General features: G+C 37.1%; 1 protein-coding gene across 1 annotated transcript in view; it reads left to right on the top strand.

Moving 5' to 3' along the window:
- MARCH1 (membrane-associated ring finger (C3HC4) 1, E3 ubiquitin protein ligase) overlaps positions 1-26,800 on the top strand; it is a 205,906-nt gene that overhangs the window by 124,285 nt on the left and 54,821 nt on the right. Inside the window, exon 3 of the mRNA XM_004685373.2 lies at positions 5,039-5,118. Coding sequence (XP_004685430.1) covers positions 5,039-5,118 — 80 coding nt within the window. The remainder of the gene's footprint in view (positions 1-5,038; positions 5,119-26,800) is intronic.

Raw genomic sequence — 26,800 nt, 5'->3', positions numbered from 1 at the left:
CTTTAGTGCTATTTTTAATTTATAGGATTATAGATGCAACAATGCAACATCAAGCACACTTTCTTCTATATCTAGATTTTATTGTTAGCCAATGATACAACTGTTTGGTACACAGAGTCCTTAAATTACCATGTGGAGAGCAGCTAGCAAATTGTGCAAAGTCCAGTGAGAGAAATGTCACTCCCTGAAAATAATCAGTCCTTTTCTTTCTCATGGAGCCTCCTTTACTGCTGGTATGAAAAATGTTTGATATTTTTCCCCCTAAAAGACCAATCTCTACCAGTTCAGAACTCAATCACATTCAATCTTTCATGATTTCTTCCCATTTGGCTTAATTTTTCTGAGTACACAGTCTCTCTACTTAGAGAGCTTCCCTGCAGTATTTTAGGAGTTGCTGTTAAACCCCAAACCCCAGTTGGTGGATCTGGTGACCAGCTCTTGTGTCACTGTCAAGCACAACTCTGATTTTCCCGCCCCTCTGGGTTTTCACTGGCATTGCCAGCTCTCTTGTCCATGCAATCTTCCTTCTGTTATAAAATCACATTGAATTGAACTCTGGTAACCCTGCCTACTTCCCCAGGCTGGTAGAGACTGGTAGAGACTGATCTTTGGAGGAAAAATATCAAACATTTTTCATATCAGCAGTAAAGGAGGCTCATGAGAAAGATAGGGACTGATTATCTTCAGCAACCATAGTTATCTTTCACCTACTCACAAAGCACAAGAAAATATTCAGTTGTTCTCTTAGCACATACCAGGCTGGGAAGAAGTGTCTCATGTTCATCACCTCAGCCACTTCAACCCCACCAGCAGGTACTTCATTAGGCACCTCTTTGCCTTCTGAGGAGATGACATAAAGCCAAGCAGTCTGTCAGGGAAGAGAGAACAACACTGTTCTCAGTGTTGCCCAAGCATATGGTGGTAAGTCTTCTTCGTACCCTGACCACCCCTACACCATTTCTCCAAATCATGTTTAACCTAGTGTGGAAGACTGGGAAGAGAGGGCGCTGGAATTTCACCCACTGTTCTTTCCTCCCTGTTCCACTCCTCTGCAGGATGCAGTAGAAAGCAGAGAATGATTCCTCTTCCTGTACACTGTAAGTTTCCTTTGTCATCCTCTCCATCCTACAACACAATGGGTTGTAGTGAAACTATGAACAGAAATTCAAAATCTCGTCTAGCTATAGAAGATTTGGAAATTTAAATAATACTTTTATTTCTTAAAAAAAAAATCAAGCATTCTATAATATCACAGGAGTCTAAAAAAAAAATCCTGGGTCATTTATTTACCTTAAATCCCTGCACCATTCCATCAAGATAGGCCAGCCTGTATGACAATTTCCTCTTCACTCACTCTCTCCTCTCCTATACAAGAAGCGTCTTCAGGATGCCACCTGTTTCTTTATTCCCAGAACTCACCATGGCATCTACTACATAATTGATCACTAATTTGCATTTGTTAGGAAACATGATACAAGCTAGAGTTGATTTTATATCAAATCAATTTCATTCTTAATCTAGATACTGGCTTGGGTTCAGGTCATTTTTCTGAGAAGTGACCCCAGGAAGCATACAGCAAAAGAAAAAGCAAAAAAATGGGAACTGCCCTTTAAGGTCGTACCAATGATTTGGGGACACCTGGGTCTTGATCCAGCTGGAAACCTTTAAAGAAACTCTTATGGATCTCAAAACTGCCTCTTGGTAGTAAGGAAAACTTGGACATTTATCTGCTGACTATTTATCTACTGACTCCTACCCCAGAGTAAAGGTTGTGCCCTTGCAGCCCAGCAAATGTGCGTAGCACCAGAAAAGACCCGGATCAAATAGACCAAGAGGCACAACACTCAAGTGAGAAGCAGTCAACCTATTGTACAAGTGAACTCTCACCAAACCAAAGGCATAGGATGAACCTCAGAGAAGCAGCTTTATTAGCAAACCCACATAGTTGGGTATGAGTAATTTTAAGATTCCTTATGGGTAGCAAGGAATGATTTTTATCCCATTCAGGATACTTACGATGTAGAGATAATAGCACTACTTTGACTTAGTGTTCATCGTGGACCACAACTTTTGCAAGAAAATCAGTATCTTTTAATGTTCTGTGTTATTATTTATTAATAAATCACTTTCCCACTGTAGGATGTACTTTTGTTCAGACCTATGAGATTATAAAATTTATTTTATACTGATTATGTCTGTTTCAACATCTGTGCTATACAACTTCAAAGAACTGATTTTGTCTCATCATTAAATAGCTATAGATATTCATCATCATACTCAGTGCATTTACATACAGAATATCATCAGTGATCTGAGATCATTTTGAGGCTGCATTCCTTTTTTTCCCTAAGGGAATGATCAGTGAACTTCCATGACCTTTACTCAGTGCTACTGTACACAAAGACCCTATTCATCTCAAAAATGTGTGTGGAATAAACCACCCACAACCTAATGAAACTTACTGTTTAGAGTACAGAAATACATGCCTGTTTTTCAAAAATGTCTAGTTAACTATTCAGTAGATGCAAAGATGAAGTTAATCTAAATAAAATTCATTGAAAAAAATGATACAAATGTTGAAAATGATAATCATATATATGGAGTCATGTTCAAAGACATTAAAGACATAAAGCGTTCAGAAAGAAGATACCCAGAAGTCATGGTGACAGATGTCAGACAGCCTATTGGATCATGTTGAATGCCATCTTCCCTCCCGGCATACTGCTCCCTTGCTTAGAATATCTGGCATCTCTTCCTTAATTACTCTCTCCTTCCCATTTTTTTTTTTTTTAGCAATGTAAAAAGTTTATTTTGAATATGTAGCTGTCAACTGCTTCCATAAACAACTATTACATCCATCCCAAAATTCAGTTGCTGTGAAAGTGAACATATAAACTCATATGCCCAGATTTCTGGGTTGCTTGGGAGTGATTGATCAAGCTTGGGCTTGACTGGTTAGCTCTGTTTTCAACTGTGTCCAGCCCTCCTTGTCTTTTAAGATGACATAAGCATCACCTCCTAGGTTAATTTTCTACAACTATTGTGACAAATTACCACAAATGTGTTGACTTAAGACAACACAAATATAGTCTGTTGTAATTCTGGAGGTCACAAGTCAAACATGGGTCTTGCTGATCTAAAGTCAAGATGTCAGAGTGGCTGGAGGCTAGAGGTGAAAACCCATCATCTGATCTTTTTCAGCTGCTGGAGACCATCTGTGACGCTAGGGTCAGTCTCCTCCCTCTTTCTTGAAGATGCTCTTTCTAGAGCATCTTCTTTGAACTCTGCATCCATCCTTCCATCTCTGTAACCCCAATTCTTCCCTCTTCTCAAGAGCCTCATGATTATCCTGAACCCAACAGGGTAATTTACTTACTCCATGTTCTTCAACTTAATTGTATCTGCAACATATCCTTTGCTGTGTCAAAAATATATTCAGAAGTTCCAAGGATTTAAGGTGTCAACATCTTTGGCATAGAGGTTTGCTATAATGGATTTATTCATCCTGACATGCCTCTTCTTGAAAGTTTTTCTGAGCTCATAAGTTAGAATTAGCTTGTCTCTCTTTGGATCCCAACCACAATTATCTAAGTATATCTCTAATCTGAAAGTTTTTAGAACAATGTTAAATTTAGAGTTTAATCTTTACCTTTACTGTTTGTTGTTGACAAGGTTGAGTATTTCATCTATACAGTCTCACTGACCTGAATCCAAACTCAGTGCTCTCTTGCTTTCTTCCTGTAAAAAGGAGAAGCTGTATTGCTAGGAGTGTAGAGAACAGATGGAGGGATCAGATTTCTCATCCCAACCTCCACTCTGGACTCTGCCAGTAAGAAGCAACACCAACTTCTCATTTTCCTCTTTTGAAATATGGAAATATTTGTAATATTTACCACATGTATTTTTGTGGGTGCTAATGAACATATGAAATTTACATAGACCAGGGACTGACATATGATATTTACTCAAAACTGTTATTTCCCACTGTGCAGTTATGATAGGAATGAAAGAGGTAGTATAGGAAGCCTCAGCACAATGACTGGCACACAATAAATTTAGCTTTGAACTTATCAGCAGTTGTGTCAAATGCAAACAGGTTAAAGAAATCAAATAGATTTAAGAAAATGCTATATTTCAAACGTAGGAGTTTAACAAAACTGTGCAAATTTTCTGAATTATTTCAGACTTTCTTATTCTCAGACTCATGTGGTCATAGGGTTAAAGATACGGAAGATAATGTTGCAATGGGTAGATTTTATTAGCTACCATGATGAAAGTGCAGACTTTTTTTTTTAAGATTTATTTATGTATGCAGACAGAACTGGGGTACAGGCCAGTGGCACAAGGGAAGCGAGGGCCACCAGAGACTGAGTTGGGAGCAGAACAGGCAGATTCACAAAGTACACTGCTGAGGGGAGCAGCGGGCTGGAGAGTCTGCTGCACAGTGTGGGTCAGCTTCTTGGCTGGGGATCAAACTCATGCTGAAGCAGCTGCATCTAGCTTTGCAGTGCGTGCTTTAACCCATTGCACCACCAGAGAAGGCCCAAAAGTGCAGACTTTTAAACATTTCACATATACTATTTCTTGATAATGACTTACTGTTAACTCCAGGCTGTATTTAGCAATCTAAAGCTATTTGATTATTTAGACTTCCCTGATTATTATCATTCGTGCATATAATAGTCCTTAAGTCCTTTGGATCATGAGATCTTCACACGTTGCCTGCATGTTTCCAAGGCAAATTGAGCCATTCCACTCAAATGTTTATAATAAGTAGAATAGAAACTTGTAGAATCATCTTCCTCTCTCATATATGAAGTTGCAGCAAATGATAGTGTCTCAGCTGTTCCAAGTTCCTCAAATAAGTTTTACTTTTGCAAAACCAGCTCTCTACTTCCTGTGTTTTCTGAGCTGTGTTATGAGCAACATGACCGGCCGGCACATTTGCTGTAATTTGTTAAATATGTGGAAAAAAAGAAAGATATCAACCATGTATTATCTAAATCAAGAAGCCAAATTATCTAACTTGTTTCTCCAGGCAAGCAGCCCAACAACAGGGACAGCTCCCAGGAGTCAGTCAAGGTTGTCCGTCTGTCCATCCACTCAAGACATCTGCAGGTAAGTACACAACAGTTGATTCAAATTAGTAGTGTTTGCAGCCAGTGTGCTGTATTCTTGTATTTTTTTTTTTTTCTGAAAGTTGTGGCTCTTGCTTCTGCCTTACAATGTTCATGGCCAACTTATACTGACTTGGTTTATTTTCTTTAATACATTTTCTTCAGTTGATCTTTGTTTACCAACTTCTGGCCCATGCCATCATTTTCATCCTTCTCTCTCTCTGTTTTTCCATGGCTTTCCTCTCCATCCCCATCTCCCATCCTTGGCCTTTGTCTAGATCTGCCATCTTATATGACCTGTCAGAAGACACGTTTGCACAATGCACCCCCTGTCATGGTGCTGAACCCTTCTAGGAAGGAGTCTGGTAAGAAATCAGTGACATAGAGGCCTAGGAGGAGGAGAGGGGTCTCTGAGAGATATGGCCATGCATAAGAACAAATAAAGGAAGAAAATTGATTTTCCCCCCTTCAAATCTCAAGTTCCAAATGGAATCGTGAGCTTTGCACAGATTCTTCAAATCCATCCACCACAGATGAGACTTTCTGGATTCAGACAAAAAGAAGAGCCCAAATTCAATTCCAGTTGCCACAAAGACAGAGGAGAAATAATAATAAATCCTGTGGGATTGTGGTTGGATCATCTGCTTGTTACAGAACTGAGCTGGTTGATTTGTCAGCCACAAGAAAAGAGCAACGAGAAGCAATTGAATGTGAGAATTGTTCTTTTTGTCATCTCAGAAGATAAGACTCAAGGTACCAAGAATGAGCCACTCCCTGCACAGTGGCTCTTCTGAGATGAAAAGAGCATCAAGGGACCACAAAGAAAGCCAAGGTAGTTACCAGAGCAGAGTGCTCAGCTCTTGCATAGTCCCAGGCATAATGCAACTGTCAAGAAAAGATTTTCTGAAACAGATCCCACAGTGATGAGTTCACAGTAGCAGATGGTGGCAGGTATGTGGATACTGCAGGGTCCAGGTGAATCACTCTTTTCAGAAACCTCTTAGGACCTACAATGATGACTTTGATCATTTAAAAGTGTGCAGGTCAGTCACTGTTCAGAGAAAAAAAAGAAAAGGTTCCGTCCAAATGTTGTTCTTCCTACTATAAATTAGCTGGGTGTTTGACTCCTACTTTCAAACATAACATTGTTCATACTGTTTTTTTGTCTGACTGGATATACAGTTACAAAGGAGAAAAGGTGGTATGAGAAGAAAATGCAAAAGTTTCCATGGGTTTAAAAGCTGTCTCTGAACAGAATAAGATTTGTTCTTGCCCTTTCTTTGAATTGAATGTTTTGTCCCAGGAAAGGGGCTGATAAGCCAGTTGACCTTTGTACCTATTCTAGTGAAGACATGAGCAGCAGAGGAAATATGTGAGAGAAAGCTTTCATGCTTCTGTGCAAATTTGGTGAACAGTAACTCCCTAACCATAGAGAATTTGAACCCTGGGCTTCTTAAGGTCAGATTTTTTGTATCAAAAACATATCTTTTTATATCTGAAAATCTCCTTTTCAGTTGTCACTAATTTGCTCTATGGTTTTGGCTCAAGACCACAAGGACATAGAGAGCCATGGTGGACACAGCTCTGGGCTCTGGAGTCTCCAGGGAAGGACCTCCTGACTTTCTTGATCATCATGTACTGAAAGACTTCAGCACGAAGACATTGCATTACCTGATCACTTCTTTCTTGCACTTTCTGACCTATTTTCAAAATAATCTAGTGCTAAAACGAATTATAGAAATAACCATGCTAGTAGGCACAAATGAGGCCATTTTAAGCAAAGCTAATATTTATAAATGTTCACATTATACCTAATAAGTTAAATTGGTTAGTTTTTGCTTGGGGACAAGGAAAGCTTTTTGTCGCCTAATGCTTGGTTGTTTGGGCTTATTTTTAGGAAAGCTGAACTTACTTTGTTAAACATGTATGTTTCCTGTGAAAGATGTGATCCAGAGAATGCTGACTGTGTCCACTCAGGGCAAGGCAAGGAGGAAAATTAATGTCTAAATGTAAATAATATTAGAATAGTTTGTTTCTCCAAAAGTTTGACAAGAGAGTCATTGATAAAATCCTCGTTCACTTATTCATTCAAGCATGTATTATACAGCAGACTTTCATCTAGGCACCGAAATCATCTCTGACATTTTAGGCATCTTATAGCTTGCAGCCTAGTGGGGAACACAGACTCAGAAGAAACTATCTCATAATTGACATAGGCTACAATCATCTTAAGGAATATGGAAATATATAACAAGGAAGCCTTAGTTATTCTGGGATATCAAAGAAGGAGCCTACTAAGCAAATCACAAAACCAAGAGGCTCAGAGAATGACAGGAATTAATCAAAAAATGAATCAGGGAAAACTGTCCAGCTAAAGGTGCTATTGCAGGGAACAGGGAAAAAGGACGAAGCTCAGTCATCTGGGAACTGAAAGCCAGTTGCTGTGGCTCAACATGGTAAATGACACAGATGTGTGTTGGAGGCAAAGATAGAGAGGGCCATGGAAAAGCGCTTAAAGAATCAGAAATGCAAGTGACACCATTTGATTTGTATTAATATTTATATCTTATAATCTTGACTCTGATTTGAGTGTGCCTTTACTGAAATGTTGGGGGACAGATTAAAACACCATTTATGATCAAGACTAATTCTCCCTTTACACCCACCTGCTGTCATCCACAGAGCTAATTCAACATAATTCAGTGCAGGACAGTCAGAGGTGCTGTTTGTAGGCCTAATGGTAATTGGGTTAAAAGACACTTGCAATTAAAATCATAGAGAATGTCTTGCCTAACTTCTTAAATGTACCACTCTGAAGAGAAGTATCGAAGACACAACATTTACCTTAGGTTTCTATTAATTAAAATGAGATCAATGTGTCTATAGTTACTATTTCCTATGTGGGTTATCTTCAAAGTATACCTACTGAGCTATTCAATGGGCATGTTAAATGCCCAGGTGCTGGAAACTGAGGGAAAAAAGGGGCGAGAGTTGATTCTTCCCTCAAGTGCCTATTATCTAGTGGTTAATTTTTAACATATACTTGAAACAACTAAAGTTCAAAGATGAATTTTTTTTAAAGATTGATTTATTCATACAGAACTGGGGTACAAGCTAGAGGTGCAGGGGCAGGGGGAGGCTTTACTAGAGGCAGCGCAGGGAGCAGAACAGGCAGACTGACAAAGTACACTGCTGAAGGGCCCAGTGGGCAGGTCAGGAGAGGTCTGCCCCACCATGTGGTGTGCCATCCCATGTCCGGGGCCCGGGGTCAAACTCGCACTGAAGCGGCTGTGGCTAGTTTGCAATGCTGTACTTTAACCGCTGTGCCACCAGGGAGGGCCCAAAGATGACTTTTAAAAGGAAATACAGCAGGAATTTGAAGAAAGAAAAATTGTTGATAACTGAGACAACTAACAACCCCTTAAAAAGAGGTAGGACTGGAACTGAGAATTCCAATTAGCAGAGAGGTGTTGATGGTATTCCAGGTAGTTGAGTTGTGATGAAGGGATGATGTTGCTCATTCAGAAATTTTGTGTGAACTTGCTGTGATTAGGTTGGGAAATTTGCATAAATGAATAACAAAGAAATAATTTTAACAAGACATGGTGAAGAAGATATAGGTATCCTTCCAAGGAGTTTCACTCTATTCTGTCATCCTTGTTTCCAAACTACCTTAATGAGCCTTTTGACTCAAATGCTAAGAAAAGATCAAAGGCATTTGGATCACTTTAACTCATCTTCAGCCAGACAAGCTTCATGATTATCTCTCTGATACAATGTGATTCTATATAATATTCCTTTTAAGATAAATAAGAGATTCCAATGCAAAAAATAATACAGAATAGACATCACTAAATACAAAAAGTTCAGTGGATAATAGCATAGAGATTAGTCTCAGTGTCTATGAAGGTGTGCAAGAAAGAAACTAGATTTAGAAGAAACTAGATTTGGCAGTGTCCAGCTTTGGGGTTATTAGTGACAGGGAAGGAAAGCGGGGTCCTGGCACCCCACAGGTGAACAGGAGCAATCTTACTGCTTGGAGATGGTGAGTGTATCAGACCAGGGGTCAGGGATGCCTCCAAACCTTGGAAGTTGGGAAAGAGTAAATTCTGTTGTTACTGACAAAGGCAGAAGAGGTCACAGACAGCTTGATTTGGGCAAAACATGGTTTCAATTACAGGTAGGCTGTGGTTAAGATAATACGTCAGTGTCAGCTTTCTGGCAGACGCTATGAGGCATGTCACTGAAACTTAGAAGAACAGTCAGTGCTGAGTCTGTATAGCTCTTCAAACATTCAGGAGCTATACACAAGTCGACGCTAGACAATTATGTGTGTACAATTGTTGTTAACATGTTATAGTAGCACAAAGATATTCAAAGTGGAAAATCTTTTCAAGGCCAGATAGGAGATTGATTTGGGCCTCATTGTCAGGGAAGTGACTGAGTTGCCTGGAAAGTGAATGAAATCTCAAAATGAAACCTTCAGTGCAAGAAAGGTCTGCAGATGAGTATGGCCCTATGGTCCGCAGATGGACACAACCCTAAGGTCTACAGATGGACACAGCTCTAAGGTCTGCAGATGGACACAGCCCTAGCACCAGGCCTCTGTATAGAGCAGAGCATTGGTAGGTGAGAGAAGTAGCCAGGGAACTTACTCCTGCAGCACCAGCCATGCATGGGCAGGGCCAGTCTGAGCCACAACCACAAAGAGAAGCAACTCCTGCGCTCTTCCTCCTTTTCTGTTCCTTCCACTTAGTCTCCAGATGGGCTCCCTACCCTTTCACACCCTCATCAAAGTCTTATTTAGAGTTTCTCTATTAGCCAGTAGAACCTACAGGGAATTAACATCATCAGGCTATTGCACCGACACAAGGCAGAGTGGAAAAGGCTTTACCTTTTTATAGAAGAAAATGACCTGCCAAAAATTGAAGCAGTTATGTTAGCTTGTGTTTGAAACCTTCCAATGACCTCTTAATTGCCATCATTGGGAAAAATCCAAAAAAAATTAAGTGAGATTTATCAGATCTGCTCCTCCAGCTTCAACTCCATGACCAGGTGACCTGTTCATTATTTTCAATTCCCTGAACATGCCCCGCTGTGGTCCCTGCAGGACCCACAAGGCCCTCACATCACCCCTCTTCTGTGCACCAGATGAGAGCCTCGTCGTTTTTTCTGGTTTAACCACCATTTTTTAGGGACACGTTTGCAAGCCCCAGGGGTCACTTCGAAAGCATAATCATATTTTTCTTTGATATTTTTTAACTGAATAACATTGTTTTATAACATTTTACTTAAGATTCAGGTATGCATCATTAAAAACCAGCAGGCATATATACTACATCAAGTTCATATGCTACTACAAGTTCATATACTACTACAAGTCCAATGCTATCCTCTGCCACACAATTAACCCCCTTTGCCCTGTTTATCTTTCCCCTCCCCTCTTACCTTTTGCCAACCACTAACTTGGCCTTATAGTTTAAAGGTGTTATAGTTAGTCCATTGGTTTATTTTCTTTTGATGCCACGTATGAGTGAAATAATAGGTTTTTGTCTTTTTGAAATGTGCTTATTTCACTAATCATAATATCCTCCAAGTCTATCCACATTAATGGAAATGACAGTATTTCAGCCTTTTTTAGAACTGGGTAGTATCCATTGTATAGACATCGATGTATAGATACACATACCCCGTATATTCTCTGATGTCCTATCAATGGGAACTTAAGTTGTTTCTAACTCTTGACTATTAGAAATAATACACTGCAAATTTCTGTGGGTACTATGTTTTTGTGGTTGGGTCTTATTACTGTTCTGTCCGGTTGTATGGACTACTCTGTCCGGTTGTATGGACAGTCCCTGGCAGATAGCACTTATGCAACACATAGTTTTTGAATTAATACATTCATAAAGAACGTATTTTTCGAAGGAAGGCATTTTATTGTGTGAAATCATAACACCAAATAATGGATTATCTTACCTGCTAGGGATAGAGTACCTTGCACCAGCAGGTCTCAAACGTTAGTGACTATCAGCATCTAATGGAAAGCTATTATCACATAGATTGCTAGACCTACCCCCAGAGTTTCTGATTTCCTTAGTCTGGGGTTGGGCCTATGAACGTGAGTTTCTAAAACATTCCCAGGTATTACAAGTGTCACTAATATGAACCACACTATAAGTATCACACAGTGCTAGGCTGCAAATTCCTTTTGTGGTCTAAATTGAAAAAGAAAGGAGAAAAAGAAATTGAAAGGGTGAGCTTGAGAAGCACAATTATAGCTCTGTTTCACAGTGCTGCAAATATAGACACAAATAGTCAGATTTCCCCATAATTACATTGTCATGCCCGTAAAGTATGGGTCATCTCTCCAAAAGCATAGGCTGACAAAATTCTAACTTTTCCAAAACACAGATGCTGTCTTTAGCTACTGTTTCCCTTCCAAATGGAATATTACTGAGCAGTCAAAAAGATAAACTTATGCCACTTGTGGCAACATGAATGGAGCTGGAAGGGATCATGCTTAGTGAAATAAGCCAAAAAGAAAAAAAAAAAAAACCCAGATGGTTCCACTAACAGCAGGAGCATGAGTGCAGGGTTCTGGGGGGGGGGGATTGGGGAGGGAGACAAACAAATGTAATAGAGTAAAAATGAAAACAATGAACAACTATAAATCAGAGACATTTTAAGGGGCTGGAGAGAGGAATAGGAACAAAACTGGAGTAGAAGAGCACACGGGACTATGGTGATGGCACTCGGGTGAAATGGTGGGGGGAAGTCCATGGGGATTACAACCGAGGTGAACAAAATGCACAACATGAAGATAGATGTAAAAAATAAATATCTTAATTAATTAAAAAAACGACTTCTTCATCCCAGTTAACCCCCATTATCTTTCGGTGAGTTTAAAAATCCTCTGAAATTTCAGTTTTTGACTCTTTTTCTTCTACATTGGATATCGTCACTGCTTTCAAGTCCGGTCATTCCTTCCTCTACATGTTGCTTCTGATCTGTACCTTCATTTTCATTGCCACTTTCCCATTTGGGTCCTTCTTTATGCTTCTGTTCTCCACACTCACCCATAACCTACTACCTATTTTAATCAGGATTCTTCTACCAGAATAAAAAATGACTAAAGCCAATTTTCTGGCAACAGGGACTCCCAGAGATTCAAAAAATGTAGTTTTCTCTCTCCCTATCTCTGTGTTCTCATTTTCTCCAACTGCAGGTAAGCTTCCTCTATATAGCAGAGGGGAGAGACAGTGTGAACAGAGATATCTGCAGGCTTAATGCTTACCAGCATTGGGAACAAATGTCCCTGCATGAAATCCCTTGGACAGAACATTATTAGCCTGCCTCAGATCACATCCTTACACAAATCAGTGTCATCAGGGGAATATGACATGTTTGAAGCAAGTTTGGATTTAAAATATGACTATTGGCAAACTGTCCATAACACTACGCTTTGGGGAAAGGACATTTCAATGGCAAAACAAGCAGCATCAGTATTAGAATAAGTGGGGAAAGAATTTTGAATAGGAAAAGAGAGAAAAAGAAAACATTGAATTCAGTTCTTTACTTTATAAATATCTTTCTCTTCCTCTCCAAATGCCCATATTTAGGCATGGGTCAGTATACGCCTCATCTTCTATCCTCTCCCATGAAGATTTTCAAAACTGTTTCTCTTTACAGTGATCTTTTCTTTCCTGGAATCCTCATAATCATTTTAATCAAGATCACGTATTTAGTATTCAGTTCTATCTACTTTAATAGTTTCATGTGCTAGTTCTCCTTTCCCCAAGGGAATACATTCCTTCAAGCTCAGAATCATGTCTTACACCTGTTTTTTGTGGCACTTCTGATTTCTCAGAATAATCTTGGCATTTAGCAACTGCTTAAGCAGTACTTTTGGAACACTTTGTAATGAGTGTATGCTAAGAGTAGAGAACTGACAAAATCATGAGGACAGTAGTGGGAATTGGGTGGTGCAACACCCAAAAATAAGGAACTGAATCCATCAACTAGTTCTTCAATGAATCCAAAGGTAAATAATAGCTTCTGAAGGTTCTAGTTCTAAGTTAGCTTGAATGGTGAAGTTGAGGGTATACTTTATATTGTCAGGTTATAATTTTCATTATGCATATTATTATTCTTTCATTAAGAAAGAATTTTGAGGAGAAATTGGATGAGAACATAGTAAAAATTTATTTTGAAGTGTTTTATTCTTACAAGTTCTAAAAACGTCAAACGAGATATAGGAAAATGGGGAGAGAAAATTTTCTAAAACTCAAAAATGTCCATATCAGAGACTTTTTAAGTGTAGCAAGATCATGCTTTTTATAAAGAACAGTCATTTATAATATTGACTGTTTAGATACTTTTTGAGTAATAGAACTAAGATGCTAGTGTAAAAATGGACAGTTTTTACCCCCCCCCCATCAAATACCTATGATTCATCATTTGTTCACATATTCAACAACTATTTACTAGGAATTTGCTTTATATGAAGGCAATGTCTTACAAGATGGAAAATACAATAATGTTTCCAATCCTTATGAACATAGATTCTATATTGACAAGGTAAATTAAACAAGTATGTATAAAACCAAACCCAAAAAATCCATGAATAAAGCTAAAGAGTGACATTTCCCTGAGGAACTAATAATTAAAGAGGAATTCAAAGGGAAGTAGGCGTAAGTCAAACAAAGAGATAACCTATTCCAGGAAAAAAGGATATAGCAAATTTCAACACCCAGAGATGAGTGAGATACAGTATAAATGATTTCAGTGTGGTCTAGCGGAAGAGGATAGTAAGATATACAGGAAGTTCCTAACCAGTCACCACTAGAGTCTATTTTTTTTTTTTCCCCTGGAGTTTGGACTTTATTCTAATGATAAGGGAAAGTTCCTGGAGAGTTTTAGATAAAACACTCTTACCTTTATGTTTTTGGACATCAATCAGGCTGCCTTGCCTACAAAGCAGATTGAACAGAGCATTACTGAGACCAAAAGAAATCAGTTAGGAAGCTATAGCTGTTATAGTGAGAGTGGCTGAGAGAATAAAAATAAAGTGGATAGGTTTTTAAAGTATTTTGTAAATAAGTAATGCTTACTGATAAACTATATATATATATACATATATATATATATATGTATATATATATATATATCTGTGTGTTTGTGTGTGTGAGTTTTCTCAAGTTTCTGATACAGAAAGTTAGATTATAGTAATATTTACTTTTAGAAAACACATTGCTTGAGACTAGCTTTAAAAGATGAGTTCAGTTTTTTGACATGAGGCACAAGATGGATGTCCAAAGTGTGGTATTCAGGAAGTGGGACCAATATAAAGATTTAGAGTTTGAAAAGGTATCTTGACTTTAGATGAAAATTAGAAAATCTGGAACATAGAGGCGGCGATTGTAAAGATCTTGCATGGAAATCTGAGCTGAGAAGATAAGAGCATGAAGAACCCTGTGAAGTAGCAGTATTTAATGGCCCTGGAAGAGCAAGTGAACCCACTGAAGTGAAAGAATGGCCAGAGGCAGGTAAAGCTCCAGGAAGAGAGGCTGCAAGAAGTGGAATGAAAGCTGAATTCAGGGACCTATGTTGTTTTAGCTTTTACTTTAGAACACCTTGTTCAGAAAAAGAGAGAAGTTGAAAATGCAGAAAACCAAAATGGAATTTATTTAGGATCCCCAGAGAAGGTTGGGCAGAATGGAACCCAAAGTAGAAGGAATTCCATGGCAATGAAGCAGACATGTCTTTCTTTGCAAGGAAGTTTAAAATAAAGTGATAGATATGGACAAATGTGTGCCTATAAATTAAAAATGTTTTTGTTGTTATGGTTCGCTTTATAGTGTTGGAAGTTAGTTGCAGGGTCAATAGTTAATGAAATTTTCATTTCAGACAAACGCAAACATTTTTTCCTTAAGAGCTACTCATACTAAAATGTATGCGTAGTTTAACTGAAAGTCAAATTTAACTGGACATCCTGTACATTTTTGCTCAGTCTGACACTGTTACGCTTAGCAAGATAGAAAGACTTCATTAGAAGTCCTGTTGAGTTTCAGAACTGTGAGTTTATGTGGCCACGGAATGGAAGAAGTAGAATTTTCTTCTGCAGTACATCATTTAAATTCAAATTCAACCTTAAATAGTGATAAGGCAGTTGAATATGAGCATTGGGAGTGATATCATCGAACATCCAAGGTTCCCAGGTAGCCTGGTTTAATGCATGTTTCTCATGAATCCCCAGATAAACTGGAAATAGAAAAATTGAGAAAAGTATGCACTGGGATAAATATTTTAAAATAAAAATTGTATCTGGGTGAGTCTTTTTGATGGCAGTATCTGCTTAGAGGAAAAGTATGTATTTTACTTCTCGTTAACCTTTCGGCTTGGGAAGATTGGATTCCTAGATTCACAGGTGACCTAGCCACCCAGTTCCTGAAGGCTCTGGCTTTCTCAGCGTATGTTAACCTTTTATTTGCCGGGACAGCCTCATCCCTTCCAGAGTCTCTAATTGTAGGAGTGTTCATTTTTACCTTTTAGTCTACGTGTGTCCTTGTAATATCTAGACACAGTATCTAGATAGTCCTAAATTTATATTCACATACTAATAGATTTTTTTAGCTTTTGTTATTTAGTCTGTTCCTTTTCTCTATTACTTTTTCTATACCAATGTAACACTGGCCTTCTGTTGTCAAAGTTCATCCCATGAGTAAGATCAGCTGTTCAGACTTTTCAATATTCAGGTGAGAAAGATCTTTGTAAGTGAATTACTGACAAGCACTCCTTTCCAAAGGTATTGCTTAAGAGAGTTCATAAATTTATTCTCTTCATTATACCTCTGCCTTTGTTTTGCTGAGTCTTGTAGAAATTAATAACATCTTGCTCTTGTTCATTTTAATAATAGCTGAGTTGTTAGGAAATACAGGTGTGAACATTGTTGCCAGAGACAAAGTACTTGAGATTTTACTTGACACAGAGTCAAGAAGTCTAACTTGCAAATCTTGCTTTATCTCTCTACATGGAGTGGCTGAACTTGAAAAGATAAAATGACTGTCAGTTGCATTATCTGTTCAGAACTAGGAAATGAATGTGCATTGCAAATGTACGAAGCACTAGTAGGATTCAAGGTTTTAAAGCTAATTTCCTTCCTTAAAATAAATAGTATTATTCAATGCAGTCCTCAGTAAAAGTTCAGATCTACACTGTTTCTTTAACACAGTTAAGTGTTCTCCAACAAAGAAAACTGTTTATAATACCGCATTTTAATGTTATAAATGTTTAATATCATTTCACACAGCCTATCCATATTTACATGAGTAATTTATATTTTGAATAAACAAAAACAGTGAATAAATGCAGTGATACATATGTATATATGCACAGAGATAATGAAACTTATGAGAAAAGTAACATGAAAGGCTTATAGAAATATTTGTTTATAACTTTCAAAAATATACCTTGATTTTACCAGGGATGTCCTTTTCTAGTCTTTCTAAATTTGGGAGATAATCTTTGCAGTGAAAGCATGATAGTGTTGTCAATAATACTGATTAGCTTGACTGGTAAATTATCTCAAATGACCAAAACCAAGAGGGTTGATTAACTGCCTTCTAATTTGGCTAATAGATCACTTTGATTTTTGGAAATAGCATGTATATTGTAGGACAATTATTTTAAAAAGTTGTACCTTTTTTATAAGCATTTTCTGGCTTATAACACCAGGTGAAAGTAAATTTCAATATTAATCAGGGATTTTTCAACCTTAAAATTTCTAGCTAAAGTAGATAAAGTATGAAGGTCCTTCAGATATAAGTATTTACATATCACAAAGCTGTTTATACTTGCTACATTTATCTTTTTATTGGTAATTTCTGAGTTCATTAAATACCAATAAATGTAAAATAAGAATAAGGAATACCTTCTTAATAAATACAGTATGTGTTCAGGACTGCAGTTATATTGAACTATGTGCTTCCTTTAATGGACTTAATATCTGTTCTCCAATGTGCAATTTCTTCTTTATTTCTGAAAAATAGAAAAATAAAACACTCTTTTTCATACAAATTCATTTCTAAATCATTATACATGTATTAAATTCAAGTTCCTTATATATTATGCAAAGAGAAAAAAGCACTGTACTTAAAATAAACTGATGGCTGGTGGGTACATTGCTTATTTCTGCTATCATGTATTTTTTTCTGAGAGTTTATTTATAGGTTGAACATTCTCTCCATTTCTTGTTACCATATTTAGCTTCTCATCTTCCTTATAACTGCTATAGAATATTATCCAGTCATTCCAGCCATCATTGTTGGTACAGGTAAATTGAAATAACAGTGTCCAATTTAGTTTGGAAATTAAAATGCCCCTGGAGCAGTTGTCTTCTGCTGAAAGCACTCTGACAGTTCAGCTAACCACCAAATTCTTCACCTCTGTCAGGCACAAGGAAGACTCCAGCAGTTTGCTAGTTCCCTTCATTCATATCCAAGTTTATGCCGACGTGAAGAGACTGTAATACAGAAATGTCTGTGTTTGGGAAGTTTCTTGTAGATGGATTTTACTTCAAACATTATACTGAAAGCTTTCTTCTTTCCCTCAAGGTTATCCAAAAAAGTGATCATCAAAACCTGCTATTCTTGTTTTTTATTTGGCCCTTCTGAGTCTCATTTTAACAAATTCTGATGTCTTTCTTTTAGAGATTCTTTGACCTACGTCAGTGCAAAACTCTTTGATCAAGTTGAAATGTTTTGCTGCATTATAAAGTAGCCTCAGTTGAAGGAGATAGGAAGGGAGAGAAGGGAAAATGACAATAAAAATAACAGTCCAATGCACTTTTAAAATGTGCCGAGTCACCACCAATTCAGTTTTGACCCCAATCAGATGCCAAAACTTTAAAATTTCACCAGTTCAGGACAGAAGGGACCAGGGGAGATAACCTCACTGGCGCTTCTCAATCTGGACTGCACATCAGATTCAAGGGAAGCTTAACAACAACAACAAAAAAGTTACTGCAGGAACCCTACCCTGATCCCTCTGGAAATGATGGCTCAGCGTGGATACATTCAAATGCATCTCAGACAATCTGAATGAGCAGTCAGGCCTCATGAGCACAGATTTTTAGCCCAAACTCAATGAAAAAATGGAGGCAACACACAGGACAACTATTGAAAGAACCTAATTCTGGGCAGGAAGGCACCTGGCAGAACACCTGTCATCCAGACAGGAAAATGGAGCCTGGGGGTCACCGCTGGTGAGATTATTTCCTCTCAATGCCTGAAACCATCTGTACAGTGGTTCTTAAACTTGACAGTCAATGAGTGAAAATAGAAGATTTTTAACAGCTTTTGTCTTGAGTTAAACCTCAAATTTCTCAACTAATTTACAGTTTACTTTTAAATGATAATGTTGGCAAAAAAGTCCCTAAATCCATGTTTCTCCAAGCACAGTGTCCTCAGTATACCTGGGAATTGATGAACATGCAAATTCCTGGGCCCCACCCAGACCTTTGGAATCAGGGACTCTAGGGGAGTCATCTAGGTTTTAACCTCTCAGTGTGAGCTTGAGGCACACTAAAGATTTAGAAGCACTGAGGTAGCCAGTACACATGAAAGAACAGGCAGGTGTAACAGGGAGATGACACAGGCTTGTATTTGGTCATTTTCTGTTTCCTTTAAAATGGTGTGACATACTGTGTGCATGTCTGTGTGTATGCCTGTATGCATGTGTATGTCTATTTGTATGTATACACGCACTAATAAAGGATAAAATAGGAAATTGATAAAATCAGAACATCTGAAAGTAAGGATAGAAAAAATATAAAATCCACAAATAAATGAACTATGGAGATTTCCTACAAATTTAATTTTAATAGGCAGTGGCCAAAGCTGAAACAATTCATGGAAAAGTAAGCAAACTTTTCAGATGAAACACAGATTTTTTTTTTTAAGTAATGAAGAATAACAGAACAAACTTTATTCCCTGAATCCTAATAATGAAGACATTTCAATACAGTGGATGACTTCCTTAGCGAGCTGTATGTAGTTAACGTGTTCTATTGGAGAACACTGTCTTTGACAACTGCATGTTGGCAGAGGACTGTTCTATTGTTAAATTAGAACATTATGAGATAAGTTCTTAGAAAGCTGGCTTCTCCAACTCCAGTATTTTTTGGGAAAAGGAATGTCAAAGAAAGAAACATCAACACTGTCAGCCTGCACTTTTTTCTCAATAAACAACTCAAGATCAGTTCTAATTTGTGTAATAGTTAATTTCCCATGATGATCCATAATCACTTACACATACTTACAAGGGTCATTTTTTTAATTATATAATACTTGGATTTTAGTTTTTACTTTCTTTTTCATTTTTGTCTCAAAGTATACTATTGCAAGAGTGTATTAATTTCATAAGGAATACAAATTGTAATATAAAAGTCATAGTTTACATATTTTTATTATTTTGCTTGATCCATTATCTACAATAATCATGGGTGAAGAAGATAAAATTCTGTGATACAATTATTATAAATTTGCTTAGGAAGAACTTCAGAAGTATAGAGGGGGAAAAAGAATTATATTTCTTCTTTCTCATCAATACCACCTATCTTCCCAAATACTGTGCCAGAGTGACAAACCATAGGCTAATGTCACCAAGTTAGATCATTTGTGCAGATTTCTATCTTATCTCGGATCCTAACTCCCAACATTCCCTGGGAGGTGTCCTAGCCCAAACTCCCCCTCTGTGCAAAAATAAAGCTCACTGTTAGGGTTAGCTTGTATATGCAGTTCATAACCTTGCAGTAGTGAAATAGATTTAGATGGATTTTGCACATTTATCACAGTGACATGTTGCAGCAGATTGGACTGTCTTCTTTGCTTCCATTTGCAACGTTTCCCTTTTTATCAAACGTCATTAAGGGATCAAATTCAGAAGTCAGCAAACCCTGAATCAATATGTTTCATTGGTATAATATGACTATAATTGTGATATGAAATGTATACACTATGCATGATATGTATATGTGTATACATGCATGTATGTGTATACATATACGTATATGTGTGTAACCAGTAGTATTTAAACTGTTATAATGAGACTCCATTAAATGCCATTTGTATGAAACCCCAGTAAAGGTATTTATTAGTTTATGTCCACCATGTAATTCTTTAAAGAATATCCACGTAAAAGTGCTGTTTGAAAATTAAAATATAGTTTAAAAATAATAGACAGTTTTTGTTGTAGAGGTAAGAGGTTTCTATATATTAAGCCCAGAAATTTTCTTTCTCTCTTGCTTTGTGCCTTAAAAAAAAAAAAAAAAGACATACTCTCCATCAATATAAAAAAAAATAAAGGATTATTTCATATTATACATCAGTTTTAATGGCCCTGCAGTTTTTAATAAAAATGACAATAGAGGGCCCTCCCTGGTGGTGCAACAGGTGAAAGCACAGCACTAACAAGCTAAAGCCCCTTCCGCATGAGCTCGATCCCCGCTTGCCCCGGAGGAGACCCACATGGCGAGCCAGACCTCTCCTGACCTGCCCGCTGCTCTCCTCAGCAGTGTACTTGTCAGTTTGCCTGTTCTGCTCCCCAATCTGTTTCTGGTGAATCCTCTCACAGCTCCTGCACCTGTACCCCAGTTCTGTATGCATAAATAAACAAATCCTTAACAAAAATAACCATAGAGAACAAACTATCAAAACAAAAATAATTCTTAGGCTCTACACTGGTTACCAAAAGAGGAGATGGGGGTTGGAGGCCCGTAAGGGCGATGGAACTGGAGCTTTGTGGAGGCTGAGGCAAGTTCACATATGGCAGCGTGAAGTTGAATGCTTCAAATTATATAATTATTTATACTAGCATTGAGACAATCAAACTTTAAAAATAACATAAAATAAACCAGGCATTAGTAGTGACAGAGTCATCTCTTTATTTATTTTGGATCGTACTGTGTGCAAGACCACACGTGAATTTTTCACTCTTACATTTTCCACCTTTGTAGTTTGTGTGTATGAAAACAGAATGTTCTATTTTATCTTTCATTATAATTCATGTTGAAGATACACAGTTTCATTTATTTATTTATTTATTTTTATGTTTTATCTTCAAAACAAAAAAAAAAAAACTGCTTCAGAGACATAGCAGAAAAGCAAAGGCACCAGAGAAAAGATATACAAAATGATTTTATCTGGCATACATGATTAATGAAAGTCATTTATATTGAGAGTGGAGGAAAATACTACCAATCTATCACTGAGATTGTTTCATAGTGAAAAGATCAAAAGATGGTAAAATATAGGGAGACAAAGTGAAATGCAGGTGTTGAGAACACTCAGTGGACAATGATTAGTGTTGAGAAAGTTCTAATACACCCACAAATCTGCAGCTGTACTGTTGAAGATACAACTTTGAACTGGCAAAAAAAAAGAAAAAAAAACAGGAAAAATTGGCTTCATTTTCTAAGAAACAAAAACAGAATTTCATATACCTGAGTAGAATGTCTGATTACATATATTTGCCTCTATCATAGAAGTATACCATAGCTGACATGAAATTGAAATAGCGTGTCTTATTTACTTAGAATTTATGTAATACAAGATATTCCTAGTATTGGTATATGTTGCTAGGTAGATAGAAGAGATTTCTTTCTGTCCAATGAATAAGAATATTGAGATATAGAATAGAAACTTGGATTTAGTGCTTGGAATTTTATATTTTTGGTAAAATATAAAGGATAGAACGTGTAAATTTTTTGATTACTGTGTAACCAAAATGGCAAGTGCATGATTTTAAACAGGAAAGGAATAGAAAGGCAATTTACATTTACTGAAATAGCCCTCCCTGGTGGCGCAGCGGGTTAGAGCACAGCACTGTAAACCAGCCACAGTTACTGAAATAAGACATGATCCTTTTCCAAATTGTTCAAATATATAAATCTATCAGATTTATTCATGGGTTCACTAATTTATAGATAATGAGGGAAAAGAAAGTGAAGTAGAACTGGAAAACACTTTTTTAAAAAACTTTGCATTCCTTTTTTTATTGTGGTTATTATGAAACTGGAAATTGCAAAGAAATTAAAAATAAATAAAACTTAACATTTGAATTTCAACTTAATAACCTGTATAAACACTTCATATTTTAATATATTCCTTCTGATATTTTGTGCATATAACAATTATGCATATCATTTTAATAGGATTATACTGTTTTCACCTATGTCTTTGAATGACAATTAGAAAGTTCATATACATAACTTTTGAAGACTGAAATCTATCAGAAAGAAATCTTACTGTTGCTACCTAACTACAAATTCTATCAGGATTCTACATAAAAGTTTTGTGATTTTATTTCCATAAGGCATTTAATTTGGTTCTCCCAAGTTGTACTCTTCCCTACGTCTAAGAACCAGATGATGGGGATGATCATAATGTCTAGCATCTTCCTGGGTATACTACACACTAGGAAAATGTGGATTAGAAGGAGAAGTAAGGAACTACACTATTAGTTATATATTTGCAATTCTACTGCCAGTTGGAAAAGTATATTTCAAATATAATTATTCTATGACTTTAGTAGTAGTAGTAATTCTACATGTATTTGGGAAAGCATCCTTCAAGTATCATTATTCATTGAAATAGCTCAAAGATAGTATCTTAGATAATTAAGATAATATCTATGAGAAAGGGTGTAACTACTTCCTTCCACTTTTCAAAATGACTTTCTGTCCAGTCTAAGTTAAAAATTAAATTAACGTTATGGTTGATCAGTGGTACTAGTGGTGAGAAACAAATGATCAGAGGTCTTGCATATAAATTAGTATTGAACAGTCCCTGTCCAGAGGGAATGCTTTATTTAGAAACCTAAAATTCTCAAAGTTGATCTTTTACTCCCATTTTCCCTTAGCTCTTCTCCCCTCCTTTTCCCAAATTGATACCAAATTCTACCAAGGCCTACTTTGTATTAACTATATATTTCTTTGGTTATATCAATATATAAAATCAATGGGTATATTTCCTGTGGTTTTGTTCCTCCTTTTCACCTCAGTGCATTGAACTAATAAAAAGTAAACCTAATAACTTTAAAGTACCTGCTTAAAAATATCTCCATTTTGGCCCTCCTTGGTGGCGCAGCGGGTTAAAGCACAGCACTAAGAAGCTAAAGCCACTTCCACATGAGTTCGATTCCCGCCTGCCCCGGAGGTGACCACATGGCGTGGCAGACCTCTCCTGACCCGTCCGCTGCTCCCCTCAGCAGTGTACTTCGTAGATCTGCCTGTTCTGCTCCCCACTCTGTCTCTGGTGAAGCTTCTTACCACCCCTGAGCCTCTGGCCTGTACCCCAGTTCAGTAAGCACAAATAAATAAATCTTTTTTAAAAAAAAAAAATCTCCATTTTAATTTTATCAATTTTTCAAACATACCCCGAAAGATCTCAAAACTGATATAAAATGAATGTTTGAGATTTGTGTGAAAACGTAAAATCATGCCCACAGAGTATTCATTCAATGTGTTTTATCTATTCACATATATGTGCCTTGCTTATAAGATAGGGTCTGGAAAGATAAATGCCACTGAGGAAAATCAGTTCCTTTACTCAGAAGTAGATAGTGCTAAAGCTCACCAAGAGAGTAGAGAACAATGTGATGGTGAACTAAAGAGGAATTACCCCAAAAGCATAATCCAGCTCTTGTTCTCTCCCAACAGGGAGGGTTTGGACAGTTATACTAGTATGCTAAAATGAATGAGGAAGATCCGTTCTGTTGTGGGGTACACTCCTGGGTGTCCTCTGAGCAACATGTTGGGGTGAGTCACCTCACAGAAAGTCCTCAAAGAAGACCTAGCCCACTGTGTGACTGGATCACTGGACTGAACTGGATAATGCAGGCATTCCTGTGAGAATCTTGGGTTCCAGTCAGCATTGAAGTTCCTGGTATTGATGGAATTGAATTCTCACAAGAGGTGAGGAGAGCCACAAAAGAAGCAGTTCAAATAGGATTTTCCCAATCCATGGCAGCTCACACAAACAAAACGGCTATGAATTGAAATAAGGCTGGGCTTCCTCCGCTTCCATTATTGGCACACCAAGATGGTCATTACCTTTTGCTCTGCTGTTTCCATCAGTGTGATGTTTGGTGACAGGAAAATGGCCCTGATTAGTTGCAACTTAGGCCCAGTTCCAGGATCACGTAAGGAACCAGGGGCATAGTTGTGTCCCTGTCTTTGTTGTTGATCATTCCCTACAGCTCTGTGCAGATGGTCTGATGTTTTGACCAAGTCAGTGGTGACAAATTAGGGCATGACATTCAACTCAGGAAATCATGCTAGCACCAGGTTTTTTGAGTTGAAAATGTTCCTTTGAGCAAACAAAACACTTCAAAAAAATCACTTGTGTATGAAGAACTGTCATGCACCATGTAGCTATTAAAAAGATTGCAGGTTCAAAGTGATCAATTTTATGATTACAAAAATGGCATCAGCTGTTTATTATTCTTATGCCATAATTATATTTTAAGTAGAATTTTTAAGGTACTGCTAATCCCAGTCTGCAAGGTAGCTGGTAATACTTACCTTCATTACTATACAGAGAGTATTAGAAGTTTGACTGCTTTGCTCATTTCATGTCAATAAGAGATTCTGGAAACAGTGGATTAGTTAAGAATCATATCAAATACTTTCCATCATCTGTGCTTATTAAGAGTTACTTCTCCTTTCTACTGCAGATATGATTGCTTGGCTTCCTCTGATGCTCAGACAGGGTAACAACTGGCATACTTCATTTTACTTCCTCAAATGCAAATTAAAGAGCACATGGTATGTGTGAAGAACACATATTTCTCACTTTCCTTATAAGTGAATTTTCCCGAAACATAAACAAAAAACTGGTAGTGGGTAACAACTTCTGAGAATTGCCAGATTATCTCATTAAGTAATCTCTTTTTGTCTGTTCTCTGACTTTTTAACACTTCAGTCATTTCATATATTCTACATTCCATGCTATTCTTTACATACAAAGAAGATCCTGCCCCCAAAATTAATAAACAAGAATTTACTTGGTTTTCATATAAGAACTTACATAGGTGAAGCAATTAATAACAAAGACTGTTATCTGTGTGGTGCAGGATTTAAGAGAAATGAAACCTCAAACAATGAAAAGAGTATTGTTGGCAAAGAGATCTATAGACTTTTATTAAAGGTATGGATTTTAGAATAGCTTAAATTTAAAGGAGGTGTTATCAAGCTGGAGGTATCATGGGTATGAGAAAAAGTGTTAGCATATCAATGACAATATGAATATAGACTACCAAGTAAGTACATGGCAGGTTCAAAGAGAATAGCAAAACCAGGGGCATGGGGTACTTACAGCATGGTGCATGGTATCTTTAGGAAGTAAAGCTATTTGGGGAATAGTGAGATATAGGATTATTAAGTGTTCCACTGAGGATCTCCCATTACTGGAGTTTCAGAACTTCTGGTTTGAAACTGTTGGAGAAGCAGCAGTTGTTTTTGGAGATGAATGTTTAAAACCACAAGTCTAGAAGAAACACTTCACTTGCAGACCTACATTCCAAGGGCAGTCAGTGAGGAGAGGAAAAAATCAAGGAGTCAAGTACAAAATTCTCTGGAAAAGCAGAAGGAAAATGCTGACTAAGTTGCAGGATGGGCTATTAGAAGTCAGCCTGTGGGAAAAGAAGAATAGCAGAACTGCAACTCTGGAAAAGAAATTGAGGTCATGTGGTCCAGTTATTCCTGCACGAGTTCCTTTTACACCGTGCCTGTCATCTGAACACCCTCCTTATGCTATTTCCATGGGGCAGCTTGTTCCTTCTTCAGACAGCCCTTATAAATGCATTCTATGCCACTGTTAAGTATGCAAAGCTAATATAGAATATCAATGTATACTACTATAGAATATCTTTATATATTTCATGGAGATTTGCTTTCTTTGACTTCTATTCATTAGATCCAGTTGTGGGACGGCACACAAGCAGCTGTCCTTCCACACAACGGCTTCTAACATACGTGAAGACAGGTGTCATGTAAATTCTACCTGCATTTTCTCCTTCATAAATGTTAAATGTGGAAATTAGTATTTTTATTTGCCTTCAAATTACTGTACTTCATACCTTTTACTTCATTTTTCAAATTTACACATTACTTTTTACTTTATTTTTATTGAGATATCAAATCACAGTGATTTGATATTTAGATATATCGTGAAATGATCACAATAAATCTAGTTAATATCTTACACTCATACTTTGAAAGTTCCCTTTTGACCTTTAATTTTGAAATACAAGTTGAGGAGTCTTTCTCAGCTATGAATTTAGGCATGCTGCATTCTATATTTTCCTTTACCATCTCTCACTATCATATCTCAATTGTCACATCAAATTATTATCTCCCTTGTCATTTCTCATCTTCCCAGATTCAGAAACCTACATTTTTTGGTCTCTAGTCACTATATATAACTAGTCACTATATCAATCCCTACGATAATTTTATATGCCCTGTTAATCTCACTTTTCCAACTTTAATGTAGTGCAATGTCACATAGATAAAAAGAATCTTTAAGAATAAATAAGCAAAATGCAAAATAATCAGGAAAAATGAGGAGCTAGATGTTATTGGACTTGACTAATAAAGTAAATGGAGGGAACATTTCCCTTTC

This window comes from Condylura cristata, unplaced genomic scaffold, assembly GCF_000260355.1.
Source record: "Condylura cristata isolate star-nosed mole 26May11 unplaced genomic scaffold, ConCri1.0 scaffold00018, whole genome shotgun sequence".
Taxonomy (NCBI): domain Eukaryota; kingdom Metazoa; phylum Chordata; class Mammalia; order Eulipotyphla; family Talpidae; genus Condylura; species Condylura cristata.
The sequence above is the reverse complement of the archived record's forward strand: the minus strand, read 5'-3'. Positions and strand labels throughout refer to the sequence as shown.